General features: G+C 43.9%; 1 protein-coding gene across 1 annotated transcript in view; it reads left to right on the top strand.

Moving 5' to 3' along the window:
* Positions 1–22,163, top strand: part of USP39 (ubiquitin specific peptidase 39) — a 28,127-nt gene extending 5,964 nt beyond the window's left edge. Inside the window, 9 exon segments of the mRNA XM_035728875.1 lie at positions 426–578; positions 5,015–5,240; positions 6,517–6,594; positions 7,823–7,890; positions 8,412–8,600; positions 13,453–13,595; positions 17,960–18,095; positions 20,294–20,380; positions 21,668–22,163. Coding sequence (XP_035584768.1) covers positions 426–578; positions 5,015–5,240; positions 6,517–6,594; positions 7,823–7,890; positions 8,412–8,600; positions 13,453–13,595; positions 17,960–18,095; positions 20,294–20,380; positions 21,668–21,715 — 1,128 coding nt within the window. The 3' untranslated portion in view covers positions 21,716–22,163.
* Positions 22,164–22,742: the final 579 nt, after the last annotated feature.

Raw genomic sequence — 22,742 nt, 5'->3', positions numbered from 1 at the left:
AGGGAGTTCATGAGATCTCAGGTTTGCAGAGGTGCGGAGACATTCCTGCACCTGTGCTGGTCCATGCTGGCTCTGTTAGTTCCCACCTGAGACTCAGACTCCTGCTGCCTGCAGAGACTTGAGTGTCCTCCGGTTTCTGACAGTCCTTTGTCATGGAGTTGGCCAGACCTGAGGTCGGAGGAAAGACCTAGATTCAGTGATTTTGGGTTAAACAAAGAGATCCCCTTCTGTTTAAGTAATGTGGTGAGGGCCTATTCTATGTTACCTCAGCCTTTATACCTATTATTGGGAGCCCTTTAGGTGTGTGGTGAGACATTCATGACCAAAGTGTTTTCTGTTTTTGGGGAGAAATTGCTATTTCAAATGTATCTTATGAACTCTGTAGACAGCCCTACAACAACTTGGAATTTTCTTTTGCTTTGCAGTATGTGTTGAAGCCCACTTTCACAAAGCAGCAGATTGCAAACTTGGACAAGCAAGCCAAATTGTCCCGGGCATATGATGGTACCACTTACCTGCCAGGCATCGTGGGCCTGAATAACATAAAGGCCAATGACTATGCCAATGCTGTCCTTCAGGTAGGATCAGGATGGAAACGGTGGGGGAGAGTGGGGGAGGAGGTAACCTGGGAACATTATGAAGGTGAGTCAAGAAATGACTCTGTTCTGGTATAGTCAGTGGTTCTTGGAGACACCAGGTCTTGCAGAGAACTATACTTGACTTTTTTTTTTTTTTTTAAGATTTTATTTATGTATTAGAGCACGAGTGGGGCAGGGGGCAGAGGGAGAGAGAGAATCAGACTCCCTGCTGAGCAGGGAGCCTGACATGGGGCTTGATTCCAGGACCCCTGAGATCCTGACCTGAGCCAATGACAGATGCTTAACCGACTGAGCCACCCAGGCTTAACTATTCTGCACCAAACAACATTCCTGTGTCGCTTAAAGGGCTGCTGGCAAATTGTGAGGCCTTTTCTAGCCTTTGGGCTCAGGGCCTCTGGAGTTTTCAGGGAATAAAGGATAGAATGTGTGTGTGGCCTAGTAGTACCAAATAAGAAACACATGCATGAGATGATGGTTTTTTGTTTTGTTTTAATAGTGCGGATGTTCCTTGTGCTGGTTGTCTGATGTCTTGATCCTGCTGTTGTGCTTAAGCCCCAAAGTGGGGAATGCAGAAAGCCAGAGTTGTCCTATTTGCAATTAAATTTTGTTTTTTTTAAAAAGTATATGAGTAATATATACACATTGTAGAAAAATAAGAAAATGTTGGTAAACACAATTAAAATTAATCTTGATTGACAAAAAAATTAAAAAATTTATAAACATAAACATTTAGGGGTGGGTGGAAGATGTAGAAAGTATAAAGTGAAGGCTTCATTCTTTCCTTTCTCTAGTACTCTGTCCTGGGCTGGCTTAACAGCATATTATGAAAGGGGCGCCTGGGTGGCTTGGTTGGTTGAATGTCCAACTCTTGATTTTGGCTCACGTCATGATCTTAAGGTTGTGAGATTGAGCCCTGCTTCGGGCTCTCTGCTCAGTGCGGAGTCAGCTTGGGATTCTCTCTCTCCCTCTGCTCCTCCCCCCGCTCATGTGCTCTTGGGTTTTTTCTCTCTCTAAAATAAATAAAATCTTAGAAAAATGTGTATTATGAAATCAACACAGGCATACTTCATTATTGTGCTCCGCTTTGTTGTACCTCCCAGGCATTGTGCTTTTAGAAATTGAAGGTTTGTGGCAACTCTGTCGAAGAAGTCTTTCAACGCCAACTTCTTATCACTTCATGAATGTCACATTTTGATAATTCTTGCAATTTATTATTATATTGGAATTGCTGCAATCTCATAAAATGTTAGTGAATGAGGAGTTGCTCCTTATGAATGAGCCGAGAAAGTGGTTTCTTGTTGGAAACTACTGGTGAAGATGCTGTGAGGATTCAGGACGCCTGGGTGGCTCAGTCGGTTAAGTGTCTGCCCTCGGCTCAGGTCATGATCCCAGGGTCCTGGGATCGAGTACCGCATCGGGCTCCTTGCTCAGCGGGGAGCCTGCTTCTCCCTCTGCCTGCCGCTCCCCCAGCTTGTGCGTGCTCTCTCTCTCTCCCTCTCTCTGTCAAAATAAAATCAAAAAAAAGATGCTGTGAGGATTGTAGAAGTGACAACAAAGGATTTGGTATATTACATAAACTTAGTTGATAAAGCAGTAGTAAGGTTGTAGAGGATTGACTCCGGTTTTGAAAGTTGTGCTGTGGGTAAAATGCTGTCAAACAGCATCATGTGCTGCAGAGAAATTGTTCATGAAGGGAAGAGTCAATTGAGAAGGCAAACTTCACTGTTGTCTTATTTGAATAAGCTGCCACAGTCATCGAAGCCTTCAGCAACCTGATCATTCAGTAGCCATCAACATGGAGGCAAGACCCTCCACCAGTAAAAAGAGAGTGACTCATTGAAAGCTCAGATGATGGTTAGCATTTTTTTTTTTATTAGAGAGAAGGAGAGAGAGCGCTTAACCCACTGAGCCATCCAGGTGGCCGGATGGTTAGCATTTTTTAGCAATAAAGTATTTTTAAATTAAGGTATGTACATTGTTGTTTTAGACATAAGCTATTGCATACTTAATAGATTATGGTATAGTGTAAATATAAACTTTATGATGCATTGGGAAACCCAAAAAATTCATTTGACTCTCTTTCTTGCAGTATTAGCTTTATTGTGGTGGTTTGAAAGCAGACCTGTAATGCCTCCGAAATAGGCCTGTACCTGCGCTTGGGCCGCATCTTTAATGATTACATGTTAGTCCATTTCATGGATGAATTAGAGCTTAATCATCACCTCTTGTATTAATGTATCTAGGGCCTAGGTCTAGGCTGTAGGGTGTTTGTAGCAACTCACAAACCCATCAACAACACAAGAGAGGGTTCTTCATTTTGCATTGTCACTGTTACACTGTTATTTTCCCCCCATTTTGATACGTATAACATACCTTTTTTTTATTTCTAAAGTTGATTAGATTTTTTCATGCAATGTTGGGCCCTACGTGCTCATTTTTCTGTTGGTGGTTTATTTCACTGGGCTCTAAGAGATACATATTAGCCTTTTTCTGTTGTATGTGTTGCAAATATTTACTTCTAGTTAGTTCCTGTAGGAAGTTTTTATTTATAAAATAAGTAGATGAACAAACCCTCTGTGATATTATTACTGCTAGAATGGGATTGAATGGACAGAGTTACTCCCTCTGGAGGCTGAATAATTTCTCTCTGATACTTTTTGTAATGGTTGCTGAAGCCGGAGAGCAACCTCCCTCCACATCTTGGATGACTGAGCACTAGGAAGAACTTTATCCATACTCCCTTCCTTAAGAGAGTGACTGGTTTTTTAAAAAAATTATTCTTTGTGCATGAAGTCCTTGTTTGTTTATCTGAGCTAAACTTGTAGGGGCTGTCCTAATCCCGTCTGTTGTGACAGTGCTCCCTGTGTCCTGAGTTGTCTTCCTCGAAGATGCCGGGGTTTATTTAGTAGAAACCTTGGTCCTCCTTTTTAAATGGATTACCTCTCCATAGAAGGTTGTGCTCATAGTAAGCATTGTTGGTGAGGATTCACAACCCATCAGGAGGGGCCTGCAGGCAAACTGTATTTATTTTCGGTCTGTTCTGTGGTCTTCCTCCCAGTTTTGTAGCTCACACTAATGAGCATGTATTTCTTCCTGAACCAACATGGCTGGTCTTTATCTTTTTGCTTAATGAGTTAAAATGTATTTTTGTTTTTCTAAACCTTTTGACCATTTCAATTCTAACAGATTTTTTTTTTAAGATTTATTTATTGGAGAGAGAGCGAGATAGAGCAGGCACCAAGCAGAGGGGAGGAGCAGAGGGAGAAGTAGAAGCAGACTCCCCGCTGAGCACGGAGCCCTGTGTGGGGCTCGATCCCAGGACCCTGGAATCCTGACCTGAGCTGAAGGCAGACCCTTAACTGACCGAGCCATCCAGGCGCCCCATGTAAAAATTAATCATTTTTACATATATGTTCATTTTGTATCATTTTTATATATAATTCATTTTTCTTTCCTTTTATTTTATATTTATTACCATTCTCTTAGTAAATACCACTTTGGGAAAAACACCAAATTTTAAGATGATTGTAAACATAGTCACAGGCCTGATTAGAGTAAATAAAGGAAATTATTTAAAAAAAAGTTGTTCAGGGGCTCGTGGGTGGCTCAGTTGTTAAGCGTCTACCTTCAGCTCAGGTCATGATCCCATGGTCCTGGGATTGAGCCCCGTGTCAGGCTCCCTGCTCATTGGGAAGCCTGCTTCTCTCTCTCCACTCTCCCTGCTTGTATTCCCTCTCTCGCTGTCTCTCTCTGTCAAATAAATAAATAAAATCTTAAAAAAAAAAAAAAGTTCAGTGGTGAATAAAATCTAAAAAAAAGTTGGTCAGTGGCTAGGGACTTGAATACTTTTTTTTTAAACTTCCATGGGACGTCTGGCTGGCTTAGTTGGTGGAGCATGTAACCCTGGATCTTGGGATTGTGAGTTCAAGCCCCATGTTGGGGGTAGAGATTGCTTAAAAAAAAAAAAAAGTAAAATCATTAGATGTCTGGGTGATTCAGTCAGTTGAGTGTCTGCCTTTGGCTCAGGGCATGATCTCAGGGTCCTGGGAGTGAGTCCTGTATCAGGCTCCTTGCTGAATGGTGAGCCTGCTTCTCCCTAGGCCTGCCACTCCCCCTGCTTGTGTGCTCCCCCCACTTCTGACAGATAAATAATAAAATCTTAAAAAAAAAAGGTGAGATTTAAAAAAAAAAGTAAAGTCTTAACAAAACTTCTTCATCATGTCTACGTCAGTAAAGTGTCTGCAGAACTGGACCTTATGTGACTTAGTGCAGAGGATGTTTCTATAACATGAACTTTAAACCTGAGCATTTCCTTCTGACTCTTGAAGGCCATCACAGGCCCAGTTCTAGTAGAAGAGCTTGTCCCCAGGGCTGTGCACAGGGGCCCTGGATTAATTGGAGTGTTCGACTTCCAGGCTTTGTCTAATGTTCCTCCTCTCCGGAACTACTTCCTGGAAGAAGACAATTATAAGAACATCAAGCGTCCTCCAGGGGATATCATGTTCTTGTTGGTCCAGCGTTTTGGAGAGCTGATGAGAAAGCTCTGGAACCCTCGAAATTTCAAGGCACATGTCTCTCCCCATGAGATGCTTCAGGCTGTTGTCCTTTGCAGCAAGAAGACCTTTCAGATCACCAAGCAAGGTAAGGAACGAGTCTTTCATCTTTTCTGATGGTGGGGCAACAAGACTAGTTTGATGAGCAGATTTACTTGTGCTTGCAGCAAACTTTGTAGTAACCGGGTGTCTAGTTGATAGCGTGATTGGGTTCCTCACTCCTCTTTCATCAGCCTGCCCTGCTCAGAGTCCTGAGACTTGAGCTGGATAGAAAGTCTGTCTTATTTGGTAAACTAAACTGTATGGCTCAGGGGAAAACTAGGAGGCTGGGAAAGGCACCAAGCCTGAAACACTTGCCCCCTTTGCTTCTCATTTTGTCATGTTGCAGACTAGATATTCCGATGACCTATTTTGACTCTTTTCATCCCTCCAAGTCTAGCTAATTATTGCCGTGTGAGTAAAGTGGACATTCTGGAGTTCTTAGCGCCTGGATCTCATACAGCGTCCTCTTGCCTCCTCTCCGTTTACTCACCACCTCTTCCTGCTGCTCTCATAGGTTTTAGAGCTATGGGGATGAGCAGCACAGTTGTTTTCTTCCAGGAGATCCCATTCTAGTGGGGAAGATAGTTGTGTAAAAAGGTGACTCCAGGGTGTAAGTGCTGTGCTAGAGGAAGTGAAGTGTGCTCTGGGAGGGAGCATGGAGCAAGGAGCCCCAGCTAAGCACATGGGCGGTCGGCTGGGTCAGAGTGGAGGAGGAGCTAGCTGAGTTCCAGGCACAGCGGAGCTAGGTCAGGGCTGGGCACTCCAGGTAGAGAGGATGCTGCCAGTAGTGTGGACGTGCCTGGAACAGATGGGAGGCTGCCAGTAGCTGGGCGCTTGGAGTCCAGCGGACAGCGTGAGAGCCGAGGTGGGAGGGGGGACTGGATCATCTTGTTTAGATGCCACTGGAAGGAGCTTGGGTTATATCCTCACACCAGTGGGGAGTGAGTGAAGGCTTTTAAGCCAAGATGTGACATCAGACTTAAGTTTTAAAAACATGATTCTGGCTGAGGAGTGATTTAGAGGAGAAATTCAATATTGGCTTTTGGTGGGTGGTGAGAGACAGGTTTGAAGTAGAGATGATAATGGAAGGTCCTGGTTGGGTCAGAGAGCCCAGAGAGAGAGTAGAGATCAGAAGACTAAGAGCTTGACCTTGAGGAGTGCCAGCATTTAATGGCCAAATAGAGGAGGATGCTCACGGGACGGGATGGTGTGGCCTGAAGGGAAGGAGGAAAACCAGGAATGTGGTGTCCTGCCAACCAGGGCATGGTTTGGGTTGTACTAATTTCCACCTTCGACATGCCCCACCCTTCCTTCTTTTCCAGGGGATGGAGTTGACTTTCTGTCCTGGTTTCTGAATGCTCTACACTCAGCGCTGGGGGGCACAAAGAAGAAAAAGAAGAGTAAGTCATGTTCTTTTGTAAAAGAGAGCTCTTTTTTGTTTGCTTCCTTTTACGGGCACTTTGCAACTTCCCATCCTTTTCTTAACTGTTGATTTTTGGTGTCTTAGGGTAGTGTTTATGTACACGTGAGCTAAGTTTTATTCCTGAATAGGCTCCTCTCCATTTAAAAAAATTAGGATATGGTTAATCCAATGGCATGCTTAATACATGGAAATGGATATAATTATACTCTAGAAACCCTGACCCAGTTCCACACTGAGGGCTGGGCAGCATGTTGTCAGCTGCTAGTCTGGTAGTGCAAGAGTTGATGTGAGGAGGGCTCACTGAGTGTTTGCTTGGCTTCTAAGTTGACTGGTAAAGCAGAGTGAAAGCTGGTTCCTCCGTCTGGGCCTATACTTGGAGAAATGAGACTGGCCTTTGTACAGATTCTCAGACTTCAAGTCCTGTGTCCCTTAACATCCATGGTCGCATATCAGTAGTTAGTTTCCATGAATGCCAGAAATAACTCTCAGCTTAGAGACTGCCAAGCTAGATTAATAATTTTGGAGACTGAATGCAGTTTTTTATCTTGGCCTTTTCCTCGGTTCTGCTGGTGTTGATGTTTATTTTTATTTATTTATTTCTTGGTGTTGACGTTTATTGATGTGGAATTGTGGGCTGGTGCTCTTTCTACGAGGTGGCCCTGCCTCTTCCACCAGTTGTCTTCAACCTGCGCCCCTGAGTTCTGTTACTCGTGTCCTGTCCGGATTCTAGAACCCTGTTGTGCTTTCCCTCTTTGCTTTGGGTCTCTTCTGCTCTGTCCCTTAGTCTGGATTTTCTTTTATGTCTAGCACAAGGTGGACTCTGTCTTCCTTTGCACACAGCATATGGTTATGGGAAATTCTTTGGTCATGTCTTGTTTTGCTTGTGAATTCTTTGTGATTCATAAGTCCCTAGGTTTTATAAATCATTCATTCATTTCAGACACACTTAATTTTTCTCTTATGGGCCAGGCCCTATGCTGGAGGGTCAAAGGACATCTTGTGGAGAAGACAGCCATAAAATAATTATTTACACAAATAATGATGAAGGTGGTGGTATGTGTTATACAGGTACTTCTATGTTTAGTGAGAGCTTTGGGTCTTATGCTGGAAGATGCTGGTTTATTTCAGAAATTTAGAAGTTAGGACTGTATTTGGAAACACTTTCCAACCTGACGGAATTTGCATTTTGATTTCTATTTGTACAGCTATTGTGACTGATGTTTTCCAGGGGTCCATGAGGATCTTCACTAAAAAGCTTCCTCATCCTGATCTGGTGAGTGGGTTGAACCTGACTCTTGGCCTGATTTATCTTGTCTGAGGGGATTTAGGGTTGACAAAGAGATAAAGATATGTCAAGTCCTCTTGCCCCAGGATGAGATTCTGTAAAACACTGGCCAAGGGACAGTTCCTCAGGTTCCTGTCATGCCAGTGTGCCGAAGTGTGGGAGTTATGGGACGGTATAGTCCACTGGCTAAGTGGCCTGGCCACTGGGTGGTGCTGGCGTGATTTTTCAGAAAGCTCAGGTGAGCTTTCTAGATCATCTGAAAGCGTTTTAAATAGTCTGGTATTTAAATAAAATCTCTTTGAAGATGGAAGCCCATCAGTTTTTGCATTACCCTAATGAGGTAGGTGATGCTGCTGCCCATGAAATGCCCGGTCTCTTGGGCACCCTTTTCATTCACTTCAAAACAAAATGAAATGAATGTAACAAAAAACATTGTTTCTTTCCATGTATGTGGTGGTCTCTGTACTGCTCACACTCCTTCCCTCCTTTCTCTCCTCCCTTGTCTCTAGCCAGCAGAAGAAAAAGAACAGCTGCTGCACAATGACGAGTACCAGGAGACAATGGTGGAGTCCACCTTCATGTACCTGACTCTGGATCTCCCTACCGCTCCCCTCTACAAGGACGAGAAGGAGCAGCTCATTATCCCTCAGGTGCCGCTCTTCAACATCCTGGCCAAGTTCAACGGCATTACGGAGAAGGTAGCCCATTTGCACATCTGCCCTGCTGATGCTTCTTTCTCTCTTGACTTTTTCAATTTCTTTTTATATGTCAAAGTTGCCACATAGGTGGAATGCATTTACCATAAAGCATATTATCTCTATTGAGCTTCCCAGACTCCATTGCTGTTTCTAGCTGGTCACGCCAGCTCTTAACTTGATTTGCTGTGCCCTCTCTTGTAGTTCTCATACGTTCTTTTGACCCTAACCATCTGCCTCTGGGTAGGTTGGAGAAAGGAGGGGGTATTTAGGACAGTAAAAACTCAGAAAAGTAGGAAAAACTCCCATCTTTTAAAAAAATGTAGTGTTGGGGCGCCTGGGTGGCTCAATCTTTAAGCATCTGCCTTTGGCTCAGGTCATGATCCCAGGGTCCTGGGATGGAGCCCCGCATTGGGCTCCCTGCTCAGCGGGGAGCCTGCTTCTCCCTCTCCCACTCCCCCTGCTTGTGTTCCCTTTCCTGCTATGTCTCTCTTCTGTCAAATAAATAAATAAAATCTTTAAAAAATAAAAAATGTAGTGTCAGCATTAAAGTGGAAAAAAACAGGGCTAAGATAAAAATAAATAGAAATCATTTGTTCTGTCACGTTACTTTTCTTTTTTAAGATTGATTGATTGATTTGAGAGAGAGAGCATGCATGTGCAGGCCTGCAGGCTGGGTGGGGGGCGGAGCAGAGGGAGCAGTGATTCTTAGAGACAGCAAGTCCCGCTGAGAACTGTACTTGACTCGTTTTTTTTTTTTTAAGGTTTTATTTATTAGAGAGCATGAGCCGGGCGGGGGGCAGAGGGAGAGGGAGAAGCAGACTACCTCCTGAGCATGGAGCCCGATGTAGGGCTCAGTCCTAGGACCCTGAGATCATGACCTGAGCCGAAATCAAAAGCTGGCCACTTAACCGACTGACTACCCAAGTGCCCCTGTAATATTACTTCTTATGAAGTTGAAAGTGTCTTTTTATCTACTGAATTAATGTTTCTTGGTTTAATTCCCTTCTTCATGCTAGACAAATTTAATCCTTTTGGTTCTGGGAGAATTTACTAGGAGATTTTTTTTTAACTTAACGTTTCATTCCCACCCCTTTCTGCCCTTTCTCTTCATTAGTTAAGATTCTTTTGTTTTCAGATATTAAATACCAACAAAAAGCTCACTAAAAGAGGAACTTTATTGGAAGGCATCTCAGGATCTTCGGGAGACTTGAACTGAGCAGGACTTGGGAAGGACGGAACGAGAGCGAGGGGGTTGTCAGAAGTGGCGGTCCATTGATTGTCCCTTGTACAGGCTGCTATTACCTTATCTCCAAGGCCCAGCCTCTGCCACGCTGCTCTGGGTTCCCCGGGGGGAGTTGAAAGGCCTGCTTGAATCAGGTGTCCTTTCTGTTCAAAAACCCTGTGACTAGGGGCCTTTCCTTGAAAAGGCTGAGTTGTGAGGTAGGCAGCCATCCCAGCACTCTAAAACACGCCTCCCCTGACCTCCATCACTATTTCCGTCCAATGTCTGAGTCCGCTGTACTCTTAGCACACTTAGGAAGCACAACAAGCCCTGGGTATCTGTGGACATTGGCAGCTGCCTGCCTCTCTGTCTCTCTCTCTCTCTCTCTCTCTCACACACACAGACACACATACACACGCACAGAGATTGGTAACAGTGATACCTAAGATGTCTAATCTGCTGTTCAGACTCATTTCATTTTAGGGAGGTGAAAGAGACCTTAGGGTTTGTGTAGCTCAGTTTCTTTATTTTATGGTTTTAAGTGACAGAGCTGGGAATTTAAACTCCAATTTTTCATCCGGCATTTTCAGCCATGCCACTCTTGGTCCTTATTATCACTGTTCAAACTTAAGGAATATTGAGATTCTCTTGAGCCCTCAGTATTGATTTACATTTGTTTTTACTATGATAATACTTAAGTTAGTATAAATGTAAACTTTGGTATAAGCTCATTATACTTACAGCTTTTAAGCAAGTATAAAGTTATAACACATTTATAAGTTATGCAGACAAAATTTTGAAACCAATAAAAGTGATTAACAGTGCTATTACAATGTGATGCATAGTTACAGCCAAATTGTTCCTTGCTGTATGAATGTGGTACTGCTGTCCATGGTGAAATTCTTCACGTTTTCTGGAACTCCTGAGAAAACTTTGTGTTAGGCTGTGATATCATTTATGTGTTAAATCCTTCCCTAGTCTGAGATAATTAAAATGAATGCTTCTTGTGACCACTTGTTCATAGATTCAGATGTGGACAATGAAATCTCTTAGCATTTACCTGATTAAAAAAATTTTTTTGTGGCGGGGGGGGGAGAGGGGGAGGGTGCCTGGCTGGCTCAGTCAGGGGAGCATGCAACTCTTGATCTTGGCTTTGTGAGTGCGAGCCCCATGGTGAGTGTAGAGCTTACTTAAAAATAAAAACCATTAGGGGCGTCTGCCTTTCGCTCAGGTCATGATCTCAGGGTCCTGGGTTAGAGCCCTGCAGCCCTGAATCGGGCTCCCTGCTCAGTGGGGAGTCTGCTTCTCCCTCCTGACTACCCTCCTCCCCCCGCTCATGCTCTTGCTCACTCTCTCAGATGAATAAATTAAAAAAAATTAATAAAAAAATTAAAACCTTAAAAATTTTTTTCTTTTAACACAGTATGTTATTTCAGCCATGCAGAAGTTACTTGATACCAACAAAAAGATAGTTTTTCCAGTAGTGCTTATACCTATAGATGATCAAATATTTACCAGAAGGATGTGCCTATGCTGTGTGTAGTAGAGATGGAAAGCTTATTTTTCCATTGCTTCAGGTTACTCATCATGTGACAGGGCAATTTGATTTAAAAAAAACATAACAGTTTTATTGAGATATAATTCATATACCATACAATGAACCCTTTAAAGTTTATAATTGAATGGTTTTTACTATATCCACAGATACGTGCTACCACCAGTTAGTTGTAGAACATTTTCATCATTCATGTTTTTATCACCCTTTTGTTACCTCTCAACCTTCTCATCTCCCTGAGCCATAACTTCTAATCTACTTTGTCTCTCTGGATTTGCTATTCTGGACATTTCATGTAAGTGGAATGCTGTAATATGTGGTCTTCTGTGATTTGCTTCTTTCACTTAGTGTAATGTTTTCAAGGTTCGTCCATGTTGTAGCATGTGTCACTACTTCATTTTTTTTTGTGGCCAGATAATACCCCATTGTGTGAATACACCATATTTTATTTATCTGGCCATCAGTTGATGGACATTTGGGATTGTTTCTGCCTTTTGGCTACTGTGAGTAATGCTGCCATAAATATTAGTCGACAAGTTGTTCTGTGAACACGTTTTCATTTTTCTTGGGTGGTAATTAAGAAGCAGAATTGCTGGGCTGTATTGTAACTCTTCTGTTCAGCCATTTGAGGAACTGCCAGGCTGTTTTTCGAGGTGGCTGCGACGTGTTGTATCCCCATCAGCAGTGAATACGTGTTCCAGTTTCTTTGCATCTTCACCAACACTCATTACTGTTCGTCTTCTGGGTGAGAGGCATCCTAATAGGGTGTGACGTGGTAGCTCATTACGGTTTTGAGTTGTATTTCCCTGAAGACTAATGCTGTTAAGTATCTTTTCGTGTGCTCATTGGACCTTTGTGTATCATCTTTGGGGAACTGTCTATTCAGATCTTTTTGTATATGTTTTAACTGGGTTATCTTTTTATTATTGAGTTGTAGGAATGCTTTATATAATCTAGATTCCAGTCCTTTATCAGCTGTCTGATTTTGCAAACATTTTCTCCTCTTTGTAGATTGCATCTTCACCCTCTTGATAGTATCGTTTGAAGCACATAAGTTTTAAGTTTTGTTGAAATGCTGTCTAGGTGTTCTTGTGAAGTGTGTGCTTTTGTTTTCATATGTAAGAATCTGCTGTCAAATCCCAGGTCGTGAAAATTTACCCTTATGTTTTCTTCTAAGACTTTTGTAGTTTTAGCTCTTACATCTGCTGGGATACCCCCCTCCAAGGAGGGGTCCCTCACTGCTTCAGAAGTACTTGTTCTGTGCATATCTGCCTCTCGTGGTCAGGATGTTCTTCCTTATTTTGAATTCAGTGAGACTTTCGTGGTTTTATTTTTTATTTTTAAAAAGTATTTTATTTATGTATTAGAGACTGAGAGAGAGCATGAGTCAGGGAGAAGGGCAGAGGGGGAGGGAGAAGCAGACTCCCCACCGAGCAGGGAGCCCGATGCGGGACTCTGTCCCAGGACCCTGGGATCATAACCTGAGCTGAAGGCAGATGCTTAACCGACTGAGCCACCCAAGCACCCCAAGACTTTCATGGTTTTAATTCTGCAGTTTTTAACAAACCTCTTTTTCATCTGACATTTTTGTTTTCCTTGTAGAAACAGATCCCACATTGCTGTGGGTGGAGTTCAGCAGTATGCTCATGTGCTGGTGTAAACACGGCCCACAGCTGTATTTTAGTCAGCCGTGGCCATGTTGCTGTCCCTAAGCCTTTATGTGACTTCTGGGATCAGGCGTCTTCTGAATTTTTTTTTTTTTAAGATTTTTTTATTTATTTGAGACGCAGAGAGAGAGAGAGAGTGCACGAGTAGGGTTGAGTGGCAGAGGCAGAGGGAGAAACAGACTCCCTGCTGAGCAGGGAGCCTGATGCGGGGCTTGGTCCCAGGACCGCGGGATCATGACCTGAGCTCAAAGCAGACGCTTAACCAACTGAGCCACCCAGGCACCCCTGTCTTCTGTAATTTTAAGCACAAGGCAAAATTATATTTAAAAATCCAAACCAAAACAAAACTCACTCACCTACCCCAATACTCCAGCACTAATTTGATGATTTCTTTCTCATTCTGTCTAGGAATATAAGACCTACAAGGAGAACTTTCTAAAACGCTTCCAGCTCACCAAGCTCCCTCCGTATCTCATTTTTTGTATTAAGAGATTCACTAAAAACAATTTCTTTGTGGAGAAGAATCCAACTATTGTCAACTTTCCTATTACGTGAGTATTACGCTGCTTCACTTTCTCTTAGGGGAGTGAGCTTGAATCTCTTTTCATGTTTTTGTACCGTTATTCATTTTGGACTGTCTTAGAGATTGGGAACAGAGCCTACTTACACTATGTAAGTTAAGGGTTGTTGTTGGAAGGATACAAATATTTCAGGGACTTCAAAGATAGTTGTTTACCTCGAGGCGGTCCTTTCACCTTCACTCCTGTTGCTTGCGGGGCAGTGTAGTCTTTCAGCGTAGGGAAAAACTGTTGATGAAAGTAGGGCAGGACCGGTAGGATTCTGCCTGGCTTTGAAGATGATCCCGAGCAGTTAGAGTCTGTCCGTCTGTTTGCTCGTCTTTGCATCTTCTTGCATACTGTAGTTAGGCACAGACAGTGGGGATGGTTCCACATTTGCCTTGCCATCTTGGGGTCCTTCCCTGTTGGTGAGAAAGATAAATTTTGGTGTATGGTCTTGTTTTTAGTTTACCATGCAGTTATCTTTTTTATGAACGTCTATGAGTATTTAATGCAAATTGAGAGGAGTTGTACCAGATGCTTTCATTTTACTACTATCTAACTCAGAAAGCTCCTGCAAGATCCTTTTGGGGGTAGACAGTTGGTTTTCGGTTCTCAGGAGACATGGTTTTTCATACTGTGAAGAAGATATCTCTGAGAACACGGAGAAACCTGGTGGCAGGACTGGCAGGAGGAGTGAGGGTCTCTTTGCTGGTGTTTAGGTCAGAGTGGAGCCCTAAGGCAGCTTCTTGTTGAGAAGGATTTGGGTGGGTATGTGACAGAATTAACTTGATGTTTAGCTCAGCGTTGTTTTTTGTTTTTTGTGTTTTTCCCCCCAAACCCTCAGAGTAGTTTGGGAGCTGTAATGTGTAAATGCTCATCCCTTCCTTTCTTTGTCTCTCCATCCCTCTCCATTTCTCACTTGCCCAAACCATACCAAGACTGCCAATTTTCTCCTTTGAAAATGGTTCCAGTTCTTAATTCTGGTAGTGTTTAAGAGGGTAGTATCTGAAAGTAAAGAGGCCTGAGTGCTGTGCCATCCTAGCTGTGGGACTTTGGGCAGGTCATTGGCATATCTTCTGGAGTTACTCTGACATGGGTAAAATGAGAGGCTTGGACTAGGTGAACCCTCTGGGTCCTTCCAAGAATAACATTTTATTTTTCCTGGTTCCATGATCACCAAGAATCTGAGAACAGTTGAAGGGGTGAGGAGAGAACACCTTTGTAGTTAGCATTACAGGAGAATCTCTTACTTGCTTTTCCCACACTCTTCTTCCTGTTCTTCACTAGCATCTTGTCTGTGTGACAGTGAAATTCGGGGACATGGAAGCCAGTGTTCTGCTACCTTGAGTGAGACCACAGAGAACCTTTCTTTGAAAGTCCATGTAGTCGGGTTTTCTTTCAGAACTGGACTTTTGTGAATTGCCACAGTCACCAGTGTGTTTGTGGGAGGAGGGAGTGCACTTGACACAAGGGCAGTTCTGGAGGAAGGAGGACTATGAATCGATAATAATTCCTGCTCAGTCACCACAGAAATGGCCTTACTCCATTGGTTTCTTTTATATTGCACCTGGAATATGTTTATTTGGCTATCAGTTGCATTTAGGTTTTTGGTAACCGATTTCAGTAGTTTGTCCTTTGGAAAGCTTGCTTTGGAGAGGTTGAGAAAAGCCAGTCAGCCTTTTAGAGACCAGTTCTGGAAGCCTGTACTTTAAATGCTTTATGCATTATGGTTCTAGATTAGCTAAAGCCTCCATTTTTTTTTTTTTTAAGATTTATTTATTTTAGAGAGAGCGTGGGCGAGAAAGGAGAGAGAGTGATTACATGTGCGAGCAGAGGGAGGGGCAGAGGGGGAGGGAGAGGAAGAGGGAAAGAATCCCAAGCAGGCTCCACGCTGAGCAAGGAGTCTGATGTGGGGCTTGATCTCATGACCCATGAGATCATGACCTGAGCCAAAACCAGGAGTCGGATACTCAACCGACTGAGCCACCCAGGCGCCCCTAAAGTCTCCACTTTTTGAAAAGGACCCTTTTTTTTTTAATTAAAGATTTTATTTATTTATTTCATAGAGCAAGAGCAGGAACACAAGCGGGGGGGTGGGAGAGGGAGAAGCAGGCTTCCCGCCGAGCAGGGAGCCCGATGTGGGGCTCAATCCCAGGAGCCTGGGATCATGATCTGAGCCGAAGGCAGACGCTCAACGACTGAGCCACCCAGGCGCCCGAGAAGGACCCTTTTCATACCTAATTTTTCTCCTGTGTTTTATTCATAACACATCTTTTTACTGGAGATTGATCAGACTTGGAGTGATTAGGTGCTCTCTGCTTATTTGGAGGTAGATTTTTTGGAGCACAGGATTAAAGCTGCGCTTCCAGCTAATTAGGTGTTCTCTGAATTGGACTGTTCTGATTGGGAGAGGAGTATAGTGGGCTCCTTTGGCTATTTTCTTTCTTTCTTTTTATTTATTTATTTATTTATTTATTTATTTATTTATTTATTTTAAAGATTTTATTTATTTATTTGAGAGAGAGAGAATGAGAGATAGAGAGCACGAGAGGGAAGAGGGTCAGAGGGAGAAGCAGACTCCCTGCTGAGCAGGGAGCCCGATGTGGGACTCGATCCTGGGACTCTAGGATCATGCCCTGAGCCGAAGGCAGTCGCTTAACCAACTGAGCCACCAGGCGCCCTCCTTTGGCTATTTTCTAAAACAAAATGATTTAACATGTATTCATTCCCTTTTATCGCTAAACAGTTTTGGTTTAGTCGTGAAAACTTGAGTACTAATACTCCTGAAGATTCTCTAGGACTTGTTCAGACAAACAAGTCTGGACAGCTGGTGTTAAAGCTGGGGAGAGCTAGCTTGAGAACACAGCTCTTAGCAGCCAGCAGGCCTTCTGGCTCTCTGGAGCTCACGTCGATTTCTTTCAGCTCCTGTCTACATTATCCTTAACAATAAGTGTTGCAGTCTATATGGTACACACTCAGTCTGTAGAAGTAAATAGCTATCACTAACATGAAAGCTACATAATATAATTAGAACAAAGTTGTATGTTTATTACTACATGGTTTACATAGAAAGTTTTTGTATTTTTGGACAGGTGATATATTCACAGTCTAGAATTCAGAGGGAGATACACATTTGGAAGTGACCACGGACATGACCACTGTTAGCATTTCCCATGAATCCGTCATGGATGACGTTATCGGAGTTCATGTTTTGAGTGGTAGTACATCAGATGGCATGTCAGTTCTAGAGATACTAGAAATATGATACAGTCTCTCTTCTTGCTAACAGCCACTCTGTTTCCCTGTTTAACTATAGGAAAGTTCTGCACAGTTGTCTTTGTCCCGTTTTCATAGCTGACATTTATCATAGCGTTTGACTTTGCAATAACTGGTGTATACATTTATGCTTCAACTGATGGTTAGAATCCAACGTGTAAAACACAAAAGTAGATATTATTCCATGTTCAAGAATGCATCTCTCTATTTGAAAGTGAATGTTCAGATATTCAAAATAAAATAGATATTTTGCAGTCCCAATTGAAGGAACGTAGTCAGTAGTTTCTTTTGGCAACCAGAACTGAGAAATCGGGAAGCTGTGGCGTAGCCAGGGTGGCTCACCTAAAGAACAGAAAGAGGGGGTGCCAGAGGGGAGAGAAGGACAAAACCGATGTCAGAGCAGAAAAGAGGTCATGCGTCTCCCTTGGATCTTGCTTCTTTTCCAGGGCCTGGTTCTAGCCACGTTTCTACTTTATTTTGAGTAAATTCCCTTTCTGTGCTGAAGCTACCGGTCTGCCTGCTTTGCCATATTGAAATTGTGAAAATGACTGTTTAAGTGACCGCTCACAGAATCATGCGGTCAGGCCTTCCATAGCCCGAGGCTAGGGACCGGGCATCGACTGCACCCTGCAGCTGTGGGATTCCCACAGAGGGCAAAGGGTGACGGGTTACTCCTGCTGTCTCCCTTAATCCTCACCATCTCAGAGGAGATGGTGACCCTCCTTTTCATTTCCTAGAAGAGACTTCGGCGGTGTAACCTGCTCAGATTCTCACATACCTCTGAAGCGGCAGAAGCCCTCATTCCAGTTCTAATCTGAATGACACGAGGCCCTGCATCTTCTATGGCTAGACATGCTTTTACAGTGTGCTTTCCCTCTAGAGCCCGTCTTTCTAGTTTGCCTCATGTTTGTGGCAAATTATGTGAATTTCCACCAACCTGGGCTTCCATGGCTCTGCAAGCCTACCCAGATCCAGGCTGCTAAAATAGGGTTCAGTAGCCCTGTGGTCCGTTGATGTCAGACCGTTTCCCCTTCTGTAGCCTTTGTCTGATCTTGTGGCTTTATTTTCATCATCCTTAGAAATGTGGATCTGAGAGAGTACTTGTCTGAGGAAGTACAAGCAGTGCATAAGAATACCACCTACGACCTCATTGCCAACATTGTCCATGACGGCAAGCCCTCGGAGGGCTCCTACCGGATCCATGTGCTCCATCATGTGAGTGGCATAAATGGGGGTTGTTCCTTTGGCATTTCAGTGGGCAGCTCTCTTCACTTTGCCTTATCTTGAGCTTGACTTGGGCGTTCTGCAAGTAATAGAGCTGTCAGTGGTTAGTTTCAGGCAGTGGTTCTCAATTTTGGCTGCACGTTGCACTCACCTGGGGAGATTTTTAAATCCTGTTGCCTGGGCCACTCCAGGCCAGTTCCATTAGCACAGTGTAATTTGTGCCTGTTGGTTTTTACCTGGAATAGAGGCGAGGGCTGCTGTTAAATATCCTGTAGTGCACAGGCAGCCTCCATGACAAAGAATTATCTGGCTCAAAATGTCAGTCAGTTAAGAGACTGCATTAGATTATCTGGAGGTGGGAACTAGGCAGCATGCTGTTAAAATTATTTGGGAGATTCCATTGTGCAGCCAAGGTTGAGCACCACTGTCTTAGACTAGAGTCTTACCACCTGAAGTGGAATCCTCGAACTAGCAGCATTGATACCATATGAGAACTCGCTAGAAATGCAGAATCTTAGGCCCCACCCAAACCTCCTGAATCAGAATCTGCATTTTAACAGGACCGTCTGGAATGTAATTAAAGTTTATGAAGCACTGATCTAAAGGTTTCTTTCAGCTAAAAAAAAAACTGTTTTGAATTTGTCTCAAGCTGAAAATGGATGAAGCATGTACTTAAGATATATTTGGTTTCACACACATTATTAGCACAGATTGTTTTAATTTGATTAGTCTTCTGGGACTGTGGGTGTAATAACTAACTCTGTTTAGCAAGTATTTTACTTGAGCTAGAAAGTATGCCAAGCGCTTAATGTATATTCATCTCATTTGTATCTTTTTAAAGAAAAAGTATTTATTAATTTGAGAGAAGGGGAGGAGTGCCCAGGGAATCTTAAGCCGACCCTGTGCTAAGTGCAGAGCCCAACACAGGGCTTGATCTCATGACCTGAGTGGAAACCAAGAGCCAGATGTTTAACTGTACCACCCAAGCGCTCCTCATTTGTATCTTTATTATTTTTTTAAGAATTTTTTAAATGAATTATTTTTTTTAAAGATTTTTTGTTTATTTACTTGACAGAGAGCAAGAGAGGGAACACAAGCAGGGGGAGCGGCAGGCAGAGGGAGAGAGAAGCAGGCCTCCCGCTGAGCAGGGAGCCCGACACAGGGCTCGGTCCCAGGACCCTGGGATCATGATCTGAGCTGAAGGCAGACGCTTAACCGACTGAGCCACCAGGCGCCCTGCATTTGTATCTTTAAAACACACCTCTGAGACAGGTGTTAATACCTTTTTGTTTTATTTTTTATTTATTATTTGAGAGAGAGAGAGGGAGAGAAAACGCGTGTAGGGGAAGGGACAGACGGAGAAGGAGACAGAATCTCAAGCAGACTCCCTGCCGAGTGTGGAGCCTGATGCAGGGCCCAGTCCCAGGACCCTGGGATCATGACCTGAGCCAGAGTTGAGCTGGCCGCTCATCTGACTGAGCCACCCCGGTTCCCCTGGTTTCACCGTGTTCTTAACCAGTCATCAAAACAGGAATGGGTGCTTGATTATGTGATCCTGAGCTTTTGTTATGTTTCTGAACTGTTGGACTATCTGAATATCTATAGTCTGTAGTATCTGCCTTTGGCATTTCTTTGAAGTTTGGATGGTTGAGGCAGGTGAGCTTCCAGCAGTGCCTCTGCCATAATCCAGAAGCCTCTTTTCCCCCTCGTGTATGGCAGCATGAAGTAAGGTAGATTTGTTGTATTTGCAGCACTGGTTTTATAGACCAAAGGAAACCAGTTACTATTTTGAACATTGTCCACCAAGGACACTTCTCTTGGCTGTTGCTGTGTTCTCTGGGATGGAGGGCGGGGATGTGTACTTCTAGGCTTTCCCAGTGGTTAACACTGCACCTGCTAACTGAGTGTGTCTAGTCTGTCACCTAAATTCTTCTTAAAAGTGTTGGGAGACTCCATTATACTTCAAGGAATCCTCGGCAGGGATTGCATTTGCCAAGATCAGCACCCCAAAAGCTCTTTAAATTGATTGATGCCATGCAGAAGTCATGTACCCTCTTAATTACGATTCTTGCTGAGTGGTGGTCTAGCAGCTATTCTTCTGATTTTTCTCACTTTTTGCTGCGATCCTTTCCTTCTACACCATTTGGTTTTAGGGAGCAGACTAACCCATCCCTTCATACTTTTTGCAGGGGACGGGCAAATGGTATGAATTACAAGACCTACAGGTGACTGACATCCTTCCCCAGATGATCACGCTCTCGGAGGCTTACATTCAGGTGAGTTGGCCACAAACTTGGTGGCGCTGAACAAATAGGGTGTGGGGCCAGTGAGGGGAATGATGTGGGTGAAGGCAGGAAGTGGGATTGAGTCAAAGCCTCGGTTAGGCTGGGTATCTGTTGGAATGCACGGAGGAGTGAGGTGGGGCCAGATTATATGGCCCTGAGAGCCCAGGGGTGATTGCTAGAAAAGAGAAGGGCAAGGAAGTGTGAAAGATTTGTGGATGTGCAAGGAGGTTATGTGTGTGGTCAGGTTAGTTTTGCGGAGGTGTGTGGTCTGGTTTCAAGGCGGAAGAGCCTAGAATCATCAGGACCCCAACAAGGAGTCGGCTCTGAAGCTTTCCGCAGCATCCCAGGCCAAGTGAGCGCTCTTCATGACCCACAGCGCTTTCTTCATGTCTTTGCCAGAGCACCAACCTTATTATTTTAACGTCTTCTCTATTGGATCGAGAGCTCGTGAAGCAGAGTATCTTTGTTTCTCTTTACAACTGCCCTGGTACCTAGCAAAGAAGGAAGACAGAGACCAAACCTTGTTCTGTTTTGTCTTGTCGTACCATACATTGATTGACAAACACCGGGTATGTTGAACTCAAGAGTTTGATCCATTTTTCAAGGAGACTGCACCTCTTAAAGCACTCCTTTTCACATCTACTTAATGGATTAAATAAAACATCCTTATTTCTTAAGCAGTTGGTATCTTACTAGAAAAAAAGGTACAGCACATCCAGATCCAGAGTACAGAGTCATCCTAATTAGTAACTGCCACTTGTGTTCCACCGAAAATGGCAGATGGCTTCCTGGGCCCTCCTCGTAGGGGCTCCTCCGAAGCCCAGAGCTTGCGAGCCTCGGCTGCTCTGTCCCGACCGAGGGCTGTTGGAACTTCTGTGAAAGGCGCAGAGATCCAAGACGGTGGAAGTGGCAGCGCCACACCACATCCTGCTCTTTTCAGGACCTTGTTCCCTGGTGTCAAGAAGCTATAGCTTCGTAAAAAAGAATGGAGACACTTCTCGTTCTAGAGAGGACACTTTAGTGACTTTGTGGTTATAGGCTTAACTGGGAGTTCCTAGCGAGTTTGGCATGGAAAGTTAAGAAGGAGAGAGGGGGATGGGTAGAAAGATAAAAATCAAGCCAAAGGGAATTTTCTGAAAGGATTGAGTTAGTTTCAGGGGACAGACAAATATGGATGTGGAGCGACAGGCTGTCCCTCGCCTAGGGTAGAACAGGTACTTGATAAATGTGTGGATTGAATGTCAGCTCTTACATGTCTGTTGTATTCATTTCTTACAGATTTGGAAGAGGCGAGATAATGATGAAACCAACCAGCAGGGGGCTTGAAGGAGGAGTTTAGGGTTTTGCTCCCCAGGGCTTTGGCTGAAGCTGTAATAATAGCAAAGCTGTTATTTGGCTGACTGGCACATTCCCTGAGCCAACCCGTTTTGTGGGTTCGGGTTCACACCAGGACATCAGAGGGGCCCCCGCCTGGGATGGCTCTGCACCGTCACCTAGCTCTTCTGAGATCAGTTGATTATAGATTGATGCTCCTTTCTCTTTCCTGTCGAGCTCCCCTCTAGTTTCAGCAGGCCAGAACTCCTTAACAGATGTATATATCTTTCTGGGCATCTGGGAGTATCTGAAGGGCAAGATGATGTCTTTTACACATCAGAGCCTCAGGATTCTAGGAATAAGAGCATGAAGCCAGTAATATCCTTCTTCCATCGTAGGTGTTTTTCCTGTGGTTCACTTCATTTCCTGATGTGTATTTTGGAATGGATTAAATGTTTTCCTGTTTTTAAACCAGCCTCTTGTTTTATATCCTTCCCTTAGGCTCTTGTCAGCTTGTGGGTGGTGTGTCATTTGGGATGCATTTTGGTCTCTAGGTAACAAAATATCTGACTAAAGCAATAAATTCCTGTGCTTAACTAGAAGGGTGGAGGTGGGTGGTTTCAGGCTGAGGTGCAGGGCTGTGTGAGGGAAGAAGTTTTGCAGTCATCTGACTGCAGTGCAGTTCTGAGAAAGTCTCAGCCAGGCCAGTGGGGGTCCCAGAGCAAAGATTGCCAGTCAAAAGAATCAAGCAGAAATGGCTTTCTTCAAGCTCAGTCGTTGATTAGGACCAGCCTGGAGAAAGTGTGGCCTTGGCCCAAGCACTGTGACAGAGCTGAAAATGTGGGCGATGTAAAGATACAGCCTCTGGTGGCAGTCAGTCAACCACAGCATGGTCTCTTAAAGGGAGGTAGGAGCCCTGCACGTCTGTGGCTGCCACCCTTCTGGGAGTCAGCGCTGTCCCTGTTTGCCTTTACCTCTTTGACAGCTTCAGGATGTCCCTTGCTGACTCCTCTTTCTCTCTCCGGCTGTTAAAAGTTGA

This window comes from Zalophus californianus, chromosome 8 (assembly GCF_009762305.2).
Source record: "Zalophus californianus isolate mZalCal1 chromosome 8, mZalCal1.pri.v2, whole genome shotgun sequence".
Lineage (NCBI taxonomy): Eukaryota > Metazoa > Chordata > Mammalia > Carnivora > Otariidae > Zalophus > Zalophus californianus.
The sequence above is the reverse complement of the archived record's forward strand: the minus strand, read 5'-3'. Positions and strand labels throughout refer to the sequence as shown.